The 15,515-nt window shown below is 45.1% G+C and overlaps 1 protein-coding gene across 1 annotated transcript in view; it reads left to right on the top strand.

The window, feature by feature from the left end:
- The window catches only part of DNER (delta/notch like EGF repeat containing), a gene marked incomplete at its 5' end in the record, with an annotated part of 323,030 nt that overhangs the window by 116,117 nt on the left and 191,398 nt on the right, over window positions 1-15,515 (top strand). The window contains 2 exons of the mRNA XM_082657723.1: window positions 10,755-11,069; window positions 13,266-13,360. Of these exons, the coding sequence (XP_082513849.1) occupies window positions 10,755-11,069; window positions 13,266-13,360 (410 nt within the window). The remainder of the gene's footprint in view (window positions 1-10,754; window positions 11,070-13,265; window positions 13,361-15,515) is intronic.

The raw sequence follows: 15,515 nt of genomic DNA on the forward strand, positions 1-15,515 counted from the left end.
CTGCACACGTGTGGACGATTCCACCCCAGACTTCAATGAACTAGCTCTTCTCAGGACAGAAGCCACCTCCCCCTATGTCTTCTCTCACGGCCAGTGTGGCTTGCCTGGGTCGAATCCCTGAGACCCCTCACCTTGGCTCTCATTGCTGTGGGCGTGTTACACGCTGTCCTCTGCTCTCTCTGACTTTATCTGGGTAGAGCAGCCCCATTTGTCTGTATTCTTGGGGCTCAGACTTCGCTCTTTTGCACATCCCTGAAACTTGGTCAGCTGCTCATCCGGCAGACACTTGCGCCTACAAGTTTTCCTGGGGCTGTTTGAATGAGTGCAGAAGAAACTCTGACCTTTCCCAGCTCTTCACCCTGCCCAGACCCCCTCTAGGGCGGCGTATTTGTACAGGCTCCATGCTCCTGGGCATGCCTTCAGGCATCTCGCATTCTGTGTATGCAGAACTGGATCGTTGAACAGAACCATGAACCAGGGCCTCTGGGCAGGCGTCTTCTCTCTCTCTGAGCTGAGGGCACTCACTTCATGTTCTTTCAAAGGTCTGATAAGCTGAGTTTGGGGTCTGTTTAGCCTGAAGCCCTTCACAGCTGACTGGAGCCAGGGTCCCCTCTATTCCTCTGTGTCCTGTGTGGCCTGCCCCCCTCTTCCTGACCCACTGGAAGGTGGCCTCTGACCCCTCTGGCTACCCAAACTGCCCTTGTCAGTGCCAAACGCAGGGTCCCCTTTCCAGTAATCGAGTTATCTTCCTCTAGTGGCCTCTGGCTGTTAGCCACACTCTCCTTCGCAAACCCACTCCTTGACTTAACGAGGTAAAATAAGACCTTTTGGAATATGGGAAGAGGTTACAATTTGGAATCCCTCAGTCTTCGGTTCACCTCTCAGCTCTGACACCTACTGTGTGTGACTTTGGACCAGCTGCTTAACTTTTCTGAGCCTTAGCTCCCAGGATAAAGTGAGGATGATACCTATTTCATTGGATTGTTAAGAGCAAATGAGTTGAGGCATATAAGGGACCTGGTCCTGTGGGCCCTCAGCACATTTGAACTCTTGCCCATAACTCCTTTTTCCCCTCTGTGAGAATGGTTTCCTGCCTCTTCCAGCCCGCCCTTCCCAGCCTCTGTGAGGCCTCACCCTCAGTGATTTTGTGTGTATGCAGTGCCACCCCTCTCCCACCTGCAACATGCTGGTAACTGGCTCATTCCTTCCCCCCCAGCACCAGATCTGTACTGACAGTCTCTTAAGGGCATCCCCTGCTCAGTGTCCCTTAGGCACCCAAATACCTTCCTTCCCCAAACCAAAACCATGACTTCCTGCTCCTTTCAAAACTTCTCTTCTTTCTGAATCCCACATTTCAGTGAGTGACCTTACCCTTCACCTGCTTGTTCAGGCCAGAATCCCAGGAGTTCCCACGCACAGTCCCTTTCCTGTCTTACCCCCATACCTAATCAGTTAGTCTCCAGCCCTACTGACTCTCCAGCCCACCTTCACGTTTCAATCTATGCTGACCCAGCCCTACGCATGGCCTGCAGCCCTCCTCACCCCGCTGATGGCAGTGGCTTCTTCCCACACTCCTGTGTCTCCAGATTGACCCCCTCAAATGCATCATCCCATCCTTGCTAGAGGGAGTTTTCTAAAATGCTTCATCTGTCATAGCTCTCCTTAGAATTCATTATGGATTTGCCTTCAGAGCCGAAGTCCAATATACTACCAACTGGTCTTCATTGTTTCCAGCAGCCCTCCTTTTAAAACTCCCTGGCAGACACTTCGCGTGTTCTCCAGTTAAATACAACTATTGTAGTTCTCCTCTTACACCACCCATTTTATGTCTCAGGGCCTTTGCAGTTGTTCTTCCTGGCAGGAGCCCCCTTTCCTGCTCTTCTTTCCTTGGGTAGCTCATCTTTAACCCTTGACACTTAACTTCACACAGAAAGACCTCCTGGAGTCCTTTAGTGAGTTCACTGCCCCACTCTTTGTTTTTCATAGCACCCTGTAGGCTTTCATTCTTAGACCTACAATCCACTTGCCATCTATCTATCTATCTATCTGTCTATTCCATTGTATGCATTTATTTATTTAGAAATATTTTAGAAACTTATTTTTAAATTAAAAAAATAATATTGAAGTATAATTGCTTTATATTAGTTTCAACTGCAATTTGCAATTTAATCTTTGTGTCTGGTGTGTGTGGGGGGAGTCAAGCTTAATTTTTTTGCCCATATGGTTATCGATTTATTGAAAAGACTATATTTATCACACTATTCCAGAAATGAATTGTCCATATATGGTTATTCTGTTTCTTGACATTTTATTCCATTGTCCTAATTACTGCAGCTTTAAAGTTCCTTATTTTTTATAGAGCAAGCCTTCCCACATTGGGGACATTTCACACAAGAACAAAAAACACTGTTGTGATTTTCGTTGTAGTTGCATTGAATCTGTTGGTCACTGGGGAAAATTTGAATCTTCTTCGTAAAAAATAAGTGTTCTAATCTCTAACTAGACTCTCCTTCCATTTGTGTATGTCTTCTTTAATTTCTTTCAATACTATTTTATAGCTCTTCGTTGAGGCCATGCGCTTCTTTGGTTTGATTTATTCCTAGGGATTTTTAAAATATTGTAAACAACACCTTTCAAAAGATTTTATATTTTGTTTCTGCTACATGGAGATGCAATTGTTCTTTTTCTTTTTTAAAAAACCTTTTGACCTTGCATCTAGCAAACCTGCTGAAGTTCCATATTCTAACTTACCTGCATGCATCATCACATAGTCTGTGAATCGTGACAGTTTTGTTCCTATCAATCCTTGTAACTTCTTTTTACGCTTGCCTCCTTGCACTGGCTAGGACCTTTAGTGTAGTGTTCAGTGGAAGTGGTGATAGCAAAATCCTTCCTTTGTTCTCGATTTCAGAGAGAAGTTTTTCAACATTTCACCGATAAGTATTACATTCTGAAGGTTTTTCTGTAGATACTCTTTGTCAGAATAAAGAAGTTCTCTTCTCTTCCTAGTTTTCTGAACATCTTCATTTTAAATGGATGTTGAATTTAATAAAATGCTTTTCTTGCATCAGTTGAGATGATCATATGATCTTCATAGGAAGTTTCATTCCCATTTTGCTGCAGGCTTCTTTCCGTGAATAGGCAGGGAGGTAAACGTTGACATATTCCCTGTATTCATGACATTGTTGTTTTGTAAAAAAAAGTTTGCTGGGATGTATGAGTGTCTGTGATGGGAGACGGGACAAGAATATATGCACTGGAATTTTTCTGTAAGTTTCTGATTCAAGGAACTGGTTTTTGAACGATTAAAAGAAAAAAGAAAAAAAAAAGCATTTCATTGAGGCTGGTGTGCCCATGCCAGTAAATGCAGTTGAATGTTATCTCTTAGAATTTAGTTGAATATGGAGAGCGAGCGACAAAGGGTTTGCCAAGTTTCTGAAGAACAGTTATTTAATTTTGATATATCTGCAACGAGCAGGGATTAAAGATTCATCAGGATGAGTATTTACTGTGTGTGTTAGCTGGACTACAGCAAAGGGAGTGCAATTTCAAGATAATTTCTAAAAGTATCAGGGTTTTTTTTTTTTTGCGATACGCGGGCCTCTCACTGTTGTGGCCTCTCCCGTTGCGGAGCACAGGCTCCGGACGCGCAGGCCCAGCGGCCATGGCTCACGGGCCCAGCTGCTCCGCAGCATGGGGGATCTTCCCGGACCGGGGCACGAACCCGTGTCCCCTGCATCGGCAGGCGGACTCTCAACCACTGTGCCACCAGGGAAGCCCTAAAAGTATCAGGTTTTAAAGAGATACCATGGAAAAGTTGGAAAATAACTGGACAAGCAGTGGTTTATTTTTAATGGATTCATTTCATGTCAAAAGTTTGAATTCTGCTTGTAATTTCCTTTTAGTCTACTTTCAGATGTGACTCAACCCACATGCAAAAACCAGGACAGGCTGATTTCAAGAAAGTGACTCAGAATTGAAGGGAAAAGTGGACTGCCCAGATTAGTCCTGGAATAATTTTTCAAGTAATTTAGAGTCCCTAATACAGAAGTAAAGAAATACCAAAACACGTGGGAATTAAGCTTATTTAGTGTATTTCACTAAGATACATAGTTCTTGTTCCAGTAAAGTGAATGAGCACTTCTATTATTTGGGTTTGGGAAAAAAAAATTCATGGGATGCATTTCTTGGCCAAGACTACTACTGGCATAAGCACTGTAGTGATTTTTTTTTTTTTCGCACATTTTTACTCCTAGTGGGTAAGCAGTTGGTGTTGCAATATAGTTGAGATCTTTATTGAAGAAAGTGGGAAAAATTCCTTTTTAAGACAAAAATACTGTGACAGTTGGACCCCAACAGTGTGCATTTGTCTTTAAGCATGAAGATGACATTTCTAACCAGTGCAGTTCCTGTTTTGGACAAGAAACATGATAGGAAGAACTGAAAGGACATTGGGGTTCTCTGGTCCCATCCCTTCCTTTAACAACTGAGGAGCTTGAGCCCTAGGAACCTTCCTTGCCTGGTCCAAGATCACCCACAAATGGGAGTAGAAGCCCAGGCTTTCTCTGCTGTATCCCAGTGCTTCACGAGCAATTGATTATTATCATTTTTCCAGAAACCCCAAACTCCAAGTTCTGGGGTCTTCTTTGTCCTGGTCCCTCTCCCCCAGCTGGCAGATGCAGACACTCTCCTGCTATCTCAAGGCCCCTGGGGTGGGTGGTTTCTCCCCACCCACCCTCCTCCAGGGTTCCACCTGTTCTCTGTTTAGCCTCTGCAGTGGGCTGTCCATCATTCACCTCCATATAGTTCAGTTGGGTGGAGGGGAGGGGGAGAATTTCCACATTTCTTCCAGTGCAGGGGAGGTGGAGTATGACCCTTTATTGTTGTCTTTCTTCATCGTGGATTATCCAGATAAGTTATTCCTTTGATAGTGCCACACCCTCAGAGTTTTTGATTAGCAGCTTGGGGCGGGGGAATCTGTTTTTTTGTGTGTGTGTGTGTGTGTGGTACGCGGGCCTCTCACTATTGTGGCCTCTCCCGTTGCGGAGCACAGGCTTCGGACGTGCAGGCTCAGCGGCCATGGCTCATGGGCCCAGCCGCTCCGCGGCATGTGGGATCTTCCCGGACCGGGGCACGAACCTGTGTCCCCTGCATCGGCAGGCAGACTCTCAACCGCTGCGCCACCAGGGAAGCCCGGGAATCTGTATTTTAAAATGTTCCTTAAAGGATTCTGCTGCTCAGACAAATTACTAACATGATGGTCCATTCTACTTTAAAAAATTTGTATTTGTACTTACACACGTACAAGTGAATATGTAACATTGTGTTTAAAAGTAGTATAAAAATGGCATGATTCTGTACAAATCATTCTGCATATTGCCAGTTTCTTTGTCCTTTTTACCGAGGTGTTTCTCTTTTATTGATATCTAGGAATCTATATTGTAAAGGACTTAGTCTTTTGTAGTAGGTGACTTTATTTATGGAGTCTTATGGATTTTCAAAACACTTTGATGGAATAAAATGCTTGAATCTGTTCCTTTGAGACAGTGGTTCTCAGCTGGGGGTGGCTTTTCCCCAGGGGACACTGGCAATGTCTGGAGACATTTTTGGTTGTCACAGCTGCCATTGTTGGTGGGAGGGTTCTCTTGGCATCCAGTAAGTGGAGATAAGGGATGCTGTTCAACATCCTGCAATGTACAGGGCAACCCCTACACCAAAGAATACCCAGCCCAAAGAGTAGTGTACAAGTTGAAAAATCCTGCTTTCAGGCTTTTGTTTTTGTTCCTTACTTAGTAAGTCACCTCTTCTTCCTATAATACTAATGTCTGTATCAAAAGCTGTATTAAAAGTTCCTTAGGGCTTCCCTGGTGGCGCAGTGGTTGAGAGTCCGCCTGCCGATGCAGGGGACACGGGTTTGTGGCCCGGTCCAGGAAGATCCCACATGCCGCAGAGCGGCTGGGCCCGTGAGCTGTGGCCGCTGAGCCTGCGCGTCCGGAGCCTGTGCTCCGCAACAGGAGAGGCCATGACAGTGACAGGCCCGCATACCGCAAAAAAAAAAAAAAAGTTCCTTAATTGATTCTGCAGCTCAGACAGTTTACTAAAACTCCGGCCCATTCTACTTATTTCTTAGTGCCACACACAAACTCCCCCTCGGTTATTTCCCTTCTGTGTCTACACTCCTCTCTCAGTGCCCCGAGGCCACCGTGTCCCTCCCTCCCCGCAGGTGACCTGCGTGGCCTGGGCCAAGTGGTGTGTTCCATCAGCGTTTGTAGGCTCTCCTCCTGGGCTTCTTTGCGTCCGTTTCCTCAGACACTCTTCCCGTTGCTTGGATGACTCTGCCCACTGAACGTGGGTATAAATGAGGGAGGGAGGTGACCCCAGGTTTGCTCTGTGCTCCTCTGGACCCTCTGAAAACAGTCACGTCAATAGGAACCTAAACCGCAGAGCAGGAGCAGAACTTGACATGTTCCACCCCAGCCCCTGGATGTGCGAGGAATGTGTATCCAGTGCAGGCAAGTAACTCGCCCAAGCCGCTCAGCCACCTGCACACCAGGGCCGTCACCAGGATGCTGGCTTCTCACCTGCCTCCATTTTTGCCTAGAAGATTCTTTTCTGCTGCTTCCTTTGTGAGAGCTGCCACTGCCACCTAAGAGATGGTTTCTGAGACCTGCTCGTAAGCTGCTCATTTCATAGCTGCAATCATCAAGCCCGTTCTCTTTTTCGGTGTTAAGAACTTTAACTCAATCAAACACACGATCGTAATGGTTGACACGCATACGTGCAGGGTATTAGCTGACAGTTAGATGGCTCAGGGCACGTCCAAGTTCATGTGTCTTACCCTTTTGTTGGACTGAGAGTTCTTTGAGGGCTGGGACTGGGCTTTCTTTACCCTCCTGACCCCTCTTCTAGGCGTCCTGCCTGGCACGTCATACGTGCCGGATAAATGGCACATGAATTACTCATCAGCCATGTTGAGTTTTCGGTAAAAGTACAGGAGAAGTTGGAACGAAGTCAACCAGGTGTCTAACTAGCACGGAAGGATCACCAGGAAGGTGGTTATGTTTCTCCCAGGCCCACCATCACCAGGTAAGGCAGACGAAGGTGTTCACGTGCGGCACTTTGCAGCGACCCTGGTAGCTTTGACGTGTTGTATCTTAACGACCCTGTAAGTGGGCCTCTTTTATACCTGTTTTAAGTTTGACCTTTTCATCCTTCTGTTTGTATGCTGCAGAGGGCACTGGAATTGCCAAAAACATGGGCAGCACTCAGTTTAGGGAAGGAAAACAGGTCACGGCTAAAGTGTCACATGAGACTGCCTTCAAATCATGTGTCCTGGGGCTGGCAGGCACCTTTGCTCTGACCTCACCCTCTATGCACCCCCATAAGTGCTCTTGATTATAGTATAAATTATTTGACATATGTGAAAAGTTGAAAATAAAATGTGAAAAGAATAGTTTTAGCTTAACTCTATGATGTGAAAAAATTTGATTTAAATAGATGAATTAATCTGATGCAATGAACATACAGCATTTACTAAGTGAGCTTGTTGGTTACTGTAAGCAGAAAACCATTAACACATAGGCTTTCTCTTTGCTCTTTCTGCTGATATTACAAAGTCTTCATCCCTTTCCCCCCCATCATTAGAAGCTAGAAATTATAGCCAAGAAGGTATCACGTTGAATTTCGAGCATCCCCAAAGTCAGGTCTATTAATTACGATATTTTGCCTCATTATTCATTTTGGCAGTTTGCTTATTTTCTGCTTATAGTTCAAATGTAATGGGATTCAAGGGCAGTAGTGACCTCTGTAACAGGACTTTTTCCCTGTGAGATAAAATACACATACAACCTTAAAAAAACAACTCAGTAAGCTGTGTACAGAAAAATAGGACTTACAATAAATATTTATGATGCCAAGATTTTGCTTAAAGATTAATGATTGTATTTTATCTTGTATTTGCTGTTAGGCAACTGAAAAGATTGTTTTTTTTTTTTAATGAAACTAGTCTGAAGTGTTAGAGGATAGAAAGGAAGGTAATTGTCATTGTTAGTGAAGCAACTAGGCGAAAACCCAAGGAAGCAGCATGAATATGACATGATTATTTTAAAGAAGAGATCAACGATATCGCAATGCATTTAACACCCTGCTTTGTATTCAGTGCATGTGTGTGTACATGTGTGTACGTGTGTGCACCATCACAGCATTCACTGTTTTGAGTCCCTTTAGAAATCTATACAACTGATAGTTTAATTTTTAGCTTCTGTCTTCTTTTCTCTACCCAGAGCGTTTCTCCTGGCCTTTGACGTTAGTCATTCCTTATTGAATCCCATGCTCTTCCTGCTTTCCTCTCATCTGTCAAGCCTAGACAGCAGCGCTTAGATGGTATTGTTTATCCTCAGCCTATTTTTCTTCTGGCTATTTATTCCTCACTTGGTGGAGCTGACTCCTGGGCCTGATGAATTGGGCCTTGCCCTGGGGGCCTACCCTTCCCACCCAGCTGTCTCCACCAGCACCCACCCCGACACTGCCCACGAAGGGACGGACTTCACACAGTGACTCACCTTGATGGTCTCTGAGACTGGCAGTCTCCAGCAGTAGGCTGTGGCGATGGGACAGAAGCCCTGGGGCGTCTTTGGCCATCAGATTGGTGGTCTTTGCCTTGTGGTCTTTGCCTTTTCATTCCCTAAGCTGCACCATGGAGGTCTGCACTTCCAGAATTGATTTTTGTAATGATCTCTCCAATTTTAAAAAATGATTTAAATGTATTTCTTTGTTTTCAGGCATGTGTTAAAAGTCTTAATTTGTGACTAGGTCAACCTTCAGATGAGCTGATATCAGAAACCTGGTTTATATGTCCCCTTTATCCTAGCTAATTAAATTCTTCCTCCTTCTTGAGGTGATACCCATTCCACAAAGCCTTCCTAGAAATAAATGCAAAGCACTGGAACAGTATCAGGACTAAAGGAGCAATTCAGTCTGTCCCTCGTCACACATTGCTTTTCAGTTGTTGATTGATCTGTGTGTCTTTATTTTTCCAGTGCTTTTTTAAAGAAACTCTACCATGTTTTCTGTGTTCCTTAACATGCTGGGAATAGAGCTGTGAACATGGCAGATAAGTCCATGCACTGACGGGGCTCACGTGTCTTTGGGAAACAAAAAAGGGATTTATTTTAGATTTCACGGTGAGGGAAGGCTTCTCGGAGGAGATGACATTTGAGTAGAGAGCTTTGTGAAATGAGGTAGAGAGCCATGCAAAGTCTGAGAGAAAAGCATTCCAGGCAGAGGGCCCAGCAGGTGCAAAGGCCCTGGGGTGGGAATGACCTTGGCATAGTGCAGGGACATAAAGAAGGTGAAGGGGGTTGAATGTAAGGGAAGAGGATAAAGTGTGGGAAGAGAGGACCTCAGGGATAGGAAGGGGCCAGATCAGGGAGGGCTTTGTCTGCCGTGGAAGGAGTTTGGATTTTACTTTGAGTTGATAAAGATTGTAAATATTTTAAATTATTTAGGCTTGAAATATTTTCTTCAGATACCAATCCATCTACTCTTAGCTGAGATTTTGTGACGGTTTTGCCAAGTGACAGCATAGGATTAACACTGTGGTGTTTTTGGAGCTTCATTTTATTCAACCCCAAACCCCTCAATCTTCCTAAAGGAGTTTGCTGGAAATTGTGTGACAGGGATCATTAGCAGAACGAGTAGCTGGTTTTCCAGGCAGAATTCTATCCATGTGTGTTTAAGTACGAACTCACTTCAACAAGAGAAATTGAAGGTCCCATTTCTCTGTTGTCTATTATTCACTCAATTCTATTACCAGCCCTGAGAAACCAGGGTCTAATTTTCTGTTATCACAGAAGCAAATGATAACTGAATAAGCTCTGTGAACATGCCTGAACCCTTGGGCTGTCTGGAGAGAAGCATTGTTACGCTGCTTCATTTCACGTTGTTTTTGTAGCATCTCCAGGTGATAACAAATGGCAAGTCAGAGGTCAGCAAAGGACTCAGCGATAAACGCTTTCCTTAGAACATGAGCACAATTTACAGATACGCAACTGAAATTTTATCTTCCACATCCAGCAGGGTAACATTTCTCTGTAAGCACCTTCCAAAATAATCAGGTAGAAACTCATAGAACTCTGCTTAATATAAGTCACCACCATGCTCCCTTCTAGCATGCAATTGTCACGCAGGCTGATCCTTTTGGAAGCTTTTAATTAAATAACATCACCTTAAAGAGAATTGTTCATCAGGTCGGAAATCGGAAGACGTAGGTAAGTGCGTCTGTAGGGGGAATAAACTAGGCAGTCATTTCTCATGAGGGAACCTTGCTATGAATGGTCCAGGATGTGAAGGAGGAGATTTCAATGTAGGTCCCTAGTAATCAGTTAACTGGCAGCTAGAAATATCAAAGTTGGTATATTCCTAATGAGCCTCAGTTTTAACTATTTTTGCCTTAGAAAATTCCTCTAAGTAAGTGTTCCTGAAATCAACATTATTTAGGGCCTTGGGGTGGGGGAGGCTCTTCCCCACTAACTACATACTTCCTTGTTGGATGCCTGTTATCTATGGAAGGGTTAATGTTGGGATGACCTTGGGAGGCCCCCCTGCCCCAGACAGCACAAGTAGTTAAAAATGCACATTCCGCAGGAACTGCGTTTCTGTTAGAGCAGCAGCTCTGAGCCACTGAGCTCATTTCCCAGAGACCGCGCCACTTTCCTTATGAGGGAATAATTGACCCATTTATGGTCTCGTTTCAGCTTGTTGCGGATCCTTGCGCCAGCAACCCGTGTCACCATGGCAACTGCAGCAGTAGCAACAGCAGCAGCAACAGCAGCGACGGCTACCTCTGCATTTGCAATGAAGGCTATGAAGGTCCAGTCTGTGAACAGGCACTTCCCAGCGTCCCCGTCTCTGGCTGGACGGAGTCCATGGCACCCAGACAGCTTCAGCCTGTCCCCACCACCCAGGAGCCTGACATAATCCTGCCCCGCTCTCAGGCCACCATCACCCTGCCAACGTGGCAGCCGAAAACTGGGCAGAAAGTTGTAGAAATGAAATGGGATCAAGTGGAGGTGAGAACATTTTAGTGCATATGCTTTTATGGAAGAAACCAGTACAGTTAAAATAATTCCAGTGTTTCTGATATCAGCTATAAAAATGCAAGACCTTGAAGTTACATATTGAACAAAAGATGTGCCTAACTGATTTTCCTTTCTGCCCTTGTGTGTAGGAAATCTCTCTTGGTTGCGTAAATGGGACGTTTCGGTTATGATTGTTTTATGAGCCTAAAAAGAGTAAGCAAGAGAAGCAAATGAATGAAATTATTTCCTGGAATGATAACCACATACATTTCTGTGAGATAATCTTAGATTTGGGGACAGGCAGCTCAATGAAGAATATTATAAATGAACATATTACAGACCCTCCACTATTGACCTAATTTTCCTTCATGGAATTTTATGCTCCAGTTTTTGGTTGTCTGTTATTGTTTAGGTTCTATCGGTGGTAAGTTGCAGCACTTCAGTGGGATTTAGAAAAAAAAAAAATGCCATCACTGATTTTTTAAAATATTTTGGCAGTGCATTCGAGAATGAGATTTCCAAATTTTGTTCATTTTGGCAACAGCAAATTCTGTTCATTGAATCTTGTCCAGTCTGGGTTTGGCTTATTGGATTTTCAAGCTCATCAAAAGTCCCATTCTGAGGATTTTCCAGCAGACCTTTAAAAGATGACATAAAGTATAAGTTTGCTAGCTAGAAGAATAGAAGAACAAATACAAAACCTGAGTTTGCGGTAACGTTGATAAAGTGTCATTCCACTCCATATCTTGTCCATTATATGACTTCCATATAGACCTGTGGTTGTATATTATTACAGGTTTTGTAGCTTAAATGAAAAAAAAAAACCTATATAGATCTTTGTGTAGCATTTTTAGAGCCGAAGGATATGTCTAGAAATTTCGATTATTGTTATAAAAGAGGTAAGGCAGCATTTCTTGTTTGATGTTTCTGGGTGATTTTAACCAGTTGACCCACTTTTTTTTTTTCATTGCCACACAATTTGTGAAGACCCCATCCAGACCACAGGGCAGTGTTTTTATCCTGTCTAAAAAACTGTAAACTTGTTCTGGTTTCAGATTTGTAATGGATGTTTTGAAGTTAGGATTTTAATATCTCTTTGCTGGATGACTCACTTCTTGAATGTGAATTAGATTTGGTCCCATGTTTATCAAGGAAGTGTCCTTTAAAGAAAATTTCTCCCCAGCCAACCGTTTCAACCTAGTTATTCAAAGGCATGCTATCCTACAGCAGGTAAATGTAAAAATGAATTGCCTCATATTCGTGTCATGCGGTTATTTCATAGGCTGTTCAAGAAGCAGGTTAAAAGTGCCAGAGGAACACGTGAATGTATTTCTGGACAATAAATTCTACATGTTGGGAGTGGGGTGGAAGTGCTGAGAATTTCTGTATTGTTCTCAGTTAATTCAGTGATGGTGAACACTTTTAATACCCTTTTGTTTTGATTCGTGGGATGAGCACAGTGATCACAGCATGAGGAATGAATGAATAAACAGGTCAGAGGCACCTCACTGGACACAGCTCAAGTGTTAGCAGTATGCTTCCTGATGAGCAGTTACCCCCCTTGAGCTCCCTTTTTTGCACACATCAGTATAATACTTTCCGGAACACGTTACCTAAAAATGAAGGTCTGGTCCACAGGGGAAAAAACGGGCAGCTCCCAGCTACCTGGCCTTAGCACGTGCTCCTACGTACACCTCTGCACAGAGCACGGTCATTCAGACCAGACGTGTCTGTTGCTCTCTGGAAAGCTCATTCTCCTAGTCATTGAGATTTCTGCCCGTGGCACGGAAGCTAGTCCTTTAAGGCCACCTCCTTGTTCTCTAAGCATTTAGTCCCTCGTTACCCCCAGACTGAGCAGAGAACAGAGGCCCGTGACTGCTTGCAGCATGAAAGAGAGAGGGGAGCAGATCTTCCGCCCTTCCGCGCACCATCCTGTTAGCAGCTGTAGTCATCCCGGGAACGTGTAGATGCCTCTCAGCAAAGCTTTCGCGTTTCAGAAACTCAAGTGGCAAAGCTTTCGTTTTGGTTAGAGTTTATAGTATTTCACTTGGCCTGTCAGGTGGCCGTCCCCAGCATCACCCAAAGGAATGGAGTGGAGGCAGCTCATGGAATTTTGCTTCCTCAAGTTGTCTTGCACCATGATTAACCCCCATAACTTGTCTTCTCTGTTGTTCTTTGTTCCTCCAGGCGATTCCAGATACTGCCTGTGGGAATGCCAGTTCTAACAGCTCTGCGGGTGGCCGTCTGGTGTCCTTCGAGGTGCCACAGAACACTTCAGTCAAGTAAGAATAAACGCCCAGTTAAAAATGATCATGTTTGTGACTGTCTGCTGGGTGGTGTCTGTTCACTTAACTGATCCATAACTGGTCAGTCCAGTGAGAATCATGAATGGTTCCCTGTGAAGAAGGTGTGGCCTCTGTCACTCAAAAACTAGAGGGAGCGATTTCAGAGGAGAAGATTCCAGGGAGACTGGATTGGATGAGTTAGGTGGGAGATAAGAAACCCAGGTGCCTGAGCTAAGATCTAGAGCCAGACCCTTCTCTTCTCAAATGACTTTTGCTCCCCAAATTCTTTGGCTTCTTCTGATTTTAGTGGACCATTAGTTACATTCGTATGCATAATTTACCCCAAATTTAAGACCCAAACATTACAATTGTCTCTTTAAAAACAAGCAGGTGAGAAGAGTGTTTTGTTGTGTTTTAAATTTAAGCTCCTTCAAATTACACGCGGCTGGTTGTCACTGGTGGGGATGGAGAGGAGGCAAAGGGAAGCAGTGATGACAGCCCCCGGCAGGGCGCCAGGTGCTCTGCTTTGCTGGCGAGTCACGCCGCCTGGAGCACTGGCCCCCCCGCACCTGTCTGATAGCTCCCACCGCCCGTCCTCTGTTGATATTAACTGGCACTCCCCATCCTACCCCTCATGCACTGAAATGGACATTTGCTCTCTAGCCTTCAGGGACTTCAGAAGACAGGGGGACATATGGCCCCCGTCCTGGTTAACCAGTCTGCTGCATCGCTCCATTTTAAGAGGGCAGTGGGTACTGGAGACCCACTCTTCACTTACACAGGGTCATTTTTGCCCACCTTCCCTTCTAAACAACGGAGTCCCTGGAAGAGGGGCTTTGTTCCACTGCCCCTGCATGCCCTGCCCATCTTCTGATAGGAAAAGCCAGGATGGGCAGTGAACTCCGGGCACAGGGAAGAAATCCCTGTAGGGAGAAGGGTGTGGCATCTGAGGCAGCTCTGAGTTCTGCCAGTAGGGGGACCCCTGTCCTAAGTGTTCTGTTGCTCGTACCAAAGATGAAACTCCACCGTCCAGAGCTGGTTTCAGGGAAATCAGTATCATTTAGTTGCCTTTATATTTATGAATCCAGTTCTTTCTTGTCTAGGTCATATTGTTTTACTTTCATAAGCCTTCCTGAATAGTTCTGATCTATCCTTTTAAATACCTTCTTTCTTCCCTCGCCCCCCCCACAAAAATCTGAAATTCCCCAAGACTCTCTGAGGCTGCAGAGCTGGACAGAAAGAGCAGAGTCTGACCCAGACTGAGTAAGATGGGAGTACTGAATGATCTCTGGGTGCTGAATTCACGTGGGAGGCTTACTAGCTCCTTACACTTTCATTTATTCATGAGTTTGATCATTTATCAACCCTTTATTGGGCCCCCTGCTGCAAGCCAGGAGCTCTGCCCTGGGGGGAGCAGCTCTGTGGACCACGACCCTGCTTCCCCGGCAGCACAGAGGAAGGACAGGCAGCTGCTGGTTGCCAGGAAGATGAGTGCAGAAGGTCTCAGAGGGGGGGTGCTAGTGGGCTAAGCCTCGAAGAATGACACAGCTCCCAGGTGGAGGAGGCAAAGGCTGGGACCCGGGACAGCACCTGCCCGGGGAAGAGACAGTACCTCCTTGTGGCCATTGCACCAGGTGGCAAGGATGGAACTGCAGGATCAGAGGCTGAGAGGGAACTGAGGCCGGGGTGGGTTGGTCGTCTAGGGCATCTCATTCTTTGGATTTTATCCTGAAAGCAAGAAGAAACCAGGGGAGGCCAGAAGCATGGGAGGTGACACACTTTCACTTATTTATTTTTTATTTTTTATTTTATTGTGGTACGCGGGCCTCCCACTGTTGTGGCCTCTCCTGTTGCGGAGCACAGGCTCCGGACTCGCAGGCCCAGCGGCCATGGCTCACGGGCACAGCCGCTTCGCGGCATGTGGGATCTTCCCGGACTGGGGCACAAACCCATGTCCCCTGCATCGGCAGGCGGACTCTCAACCACTGCGCCACCAGGGAAGCCCCACTTTCACTTATATAAGCAGCACTACTCAGGTGGTTTGGGGATGTATTACACATTTATAATAAATTTTAGCAGGACTCTTTATATTGTGTGGTTATGGAAGGAGTTGTCTCTAAACTCAATATGCCCTTTTATTATTGATGAAAAT

The sequence above is a fragment of the Grampus griseus genome (genome assembly GCF_964374135.1).
Source record: "Grampus griseus genome assembly, chromosome: 7".
NCBI lineage: Eukaryota > Metazoa > Chordata > Mammalia > Artiodactyla > Delphinidae > Grampus > Grampus griseus.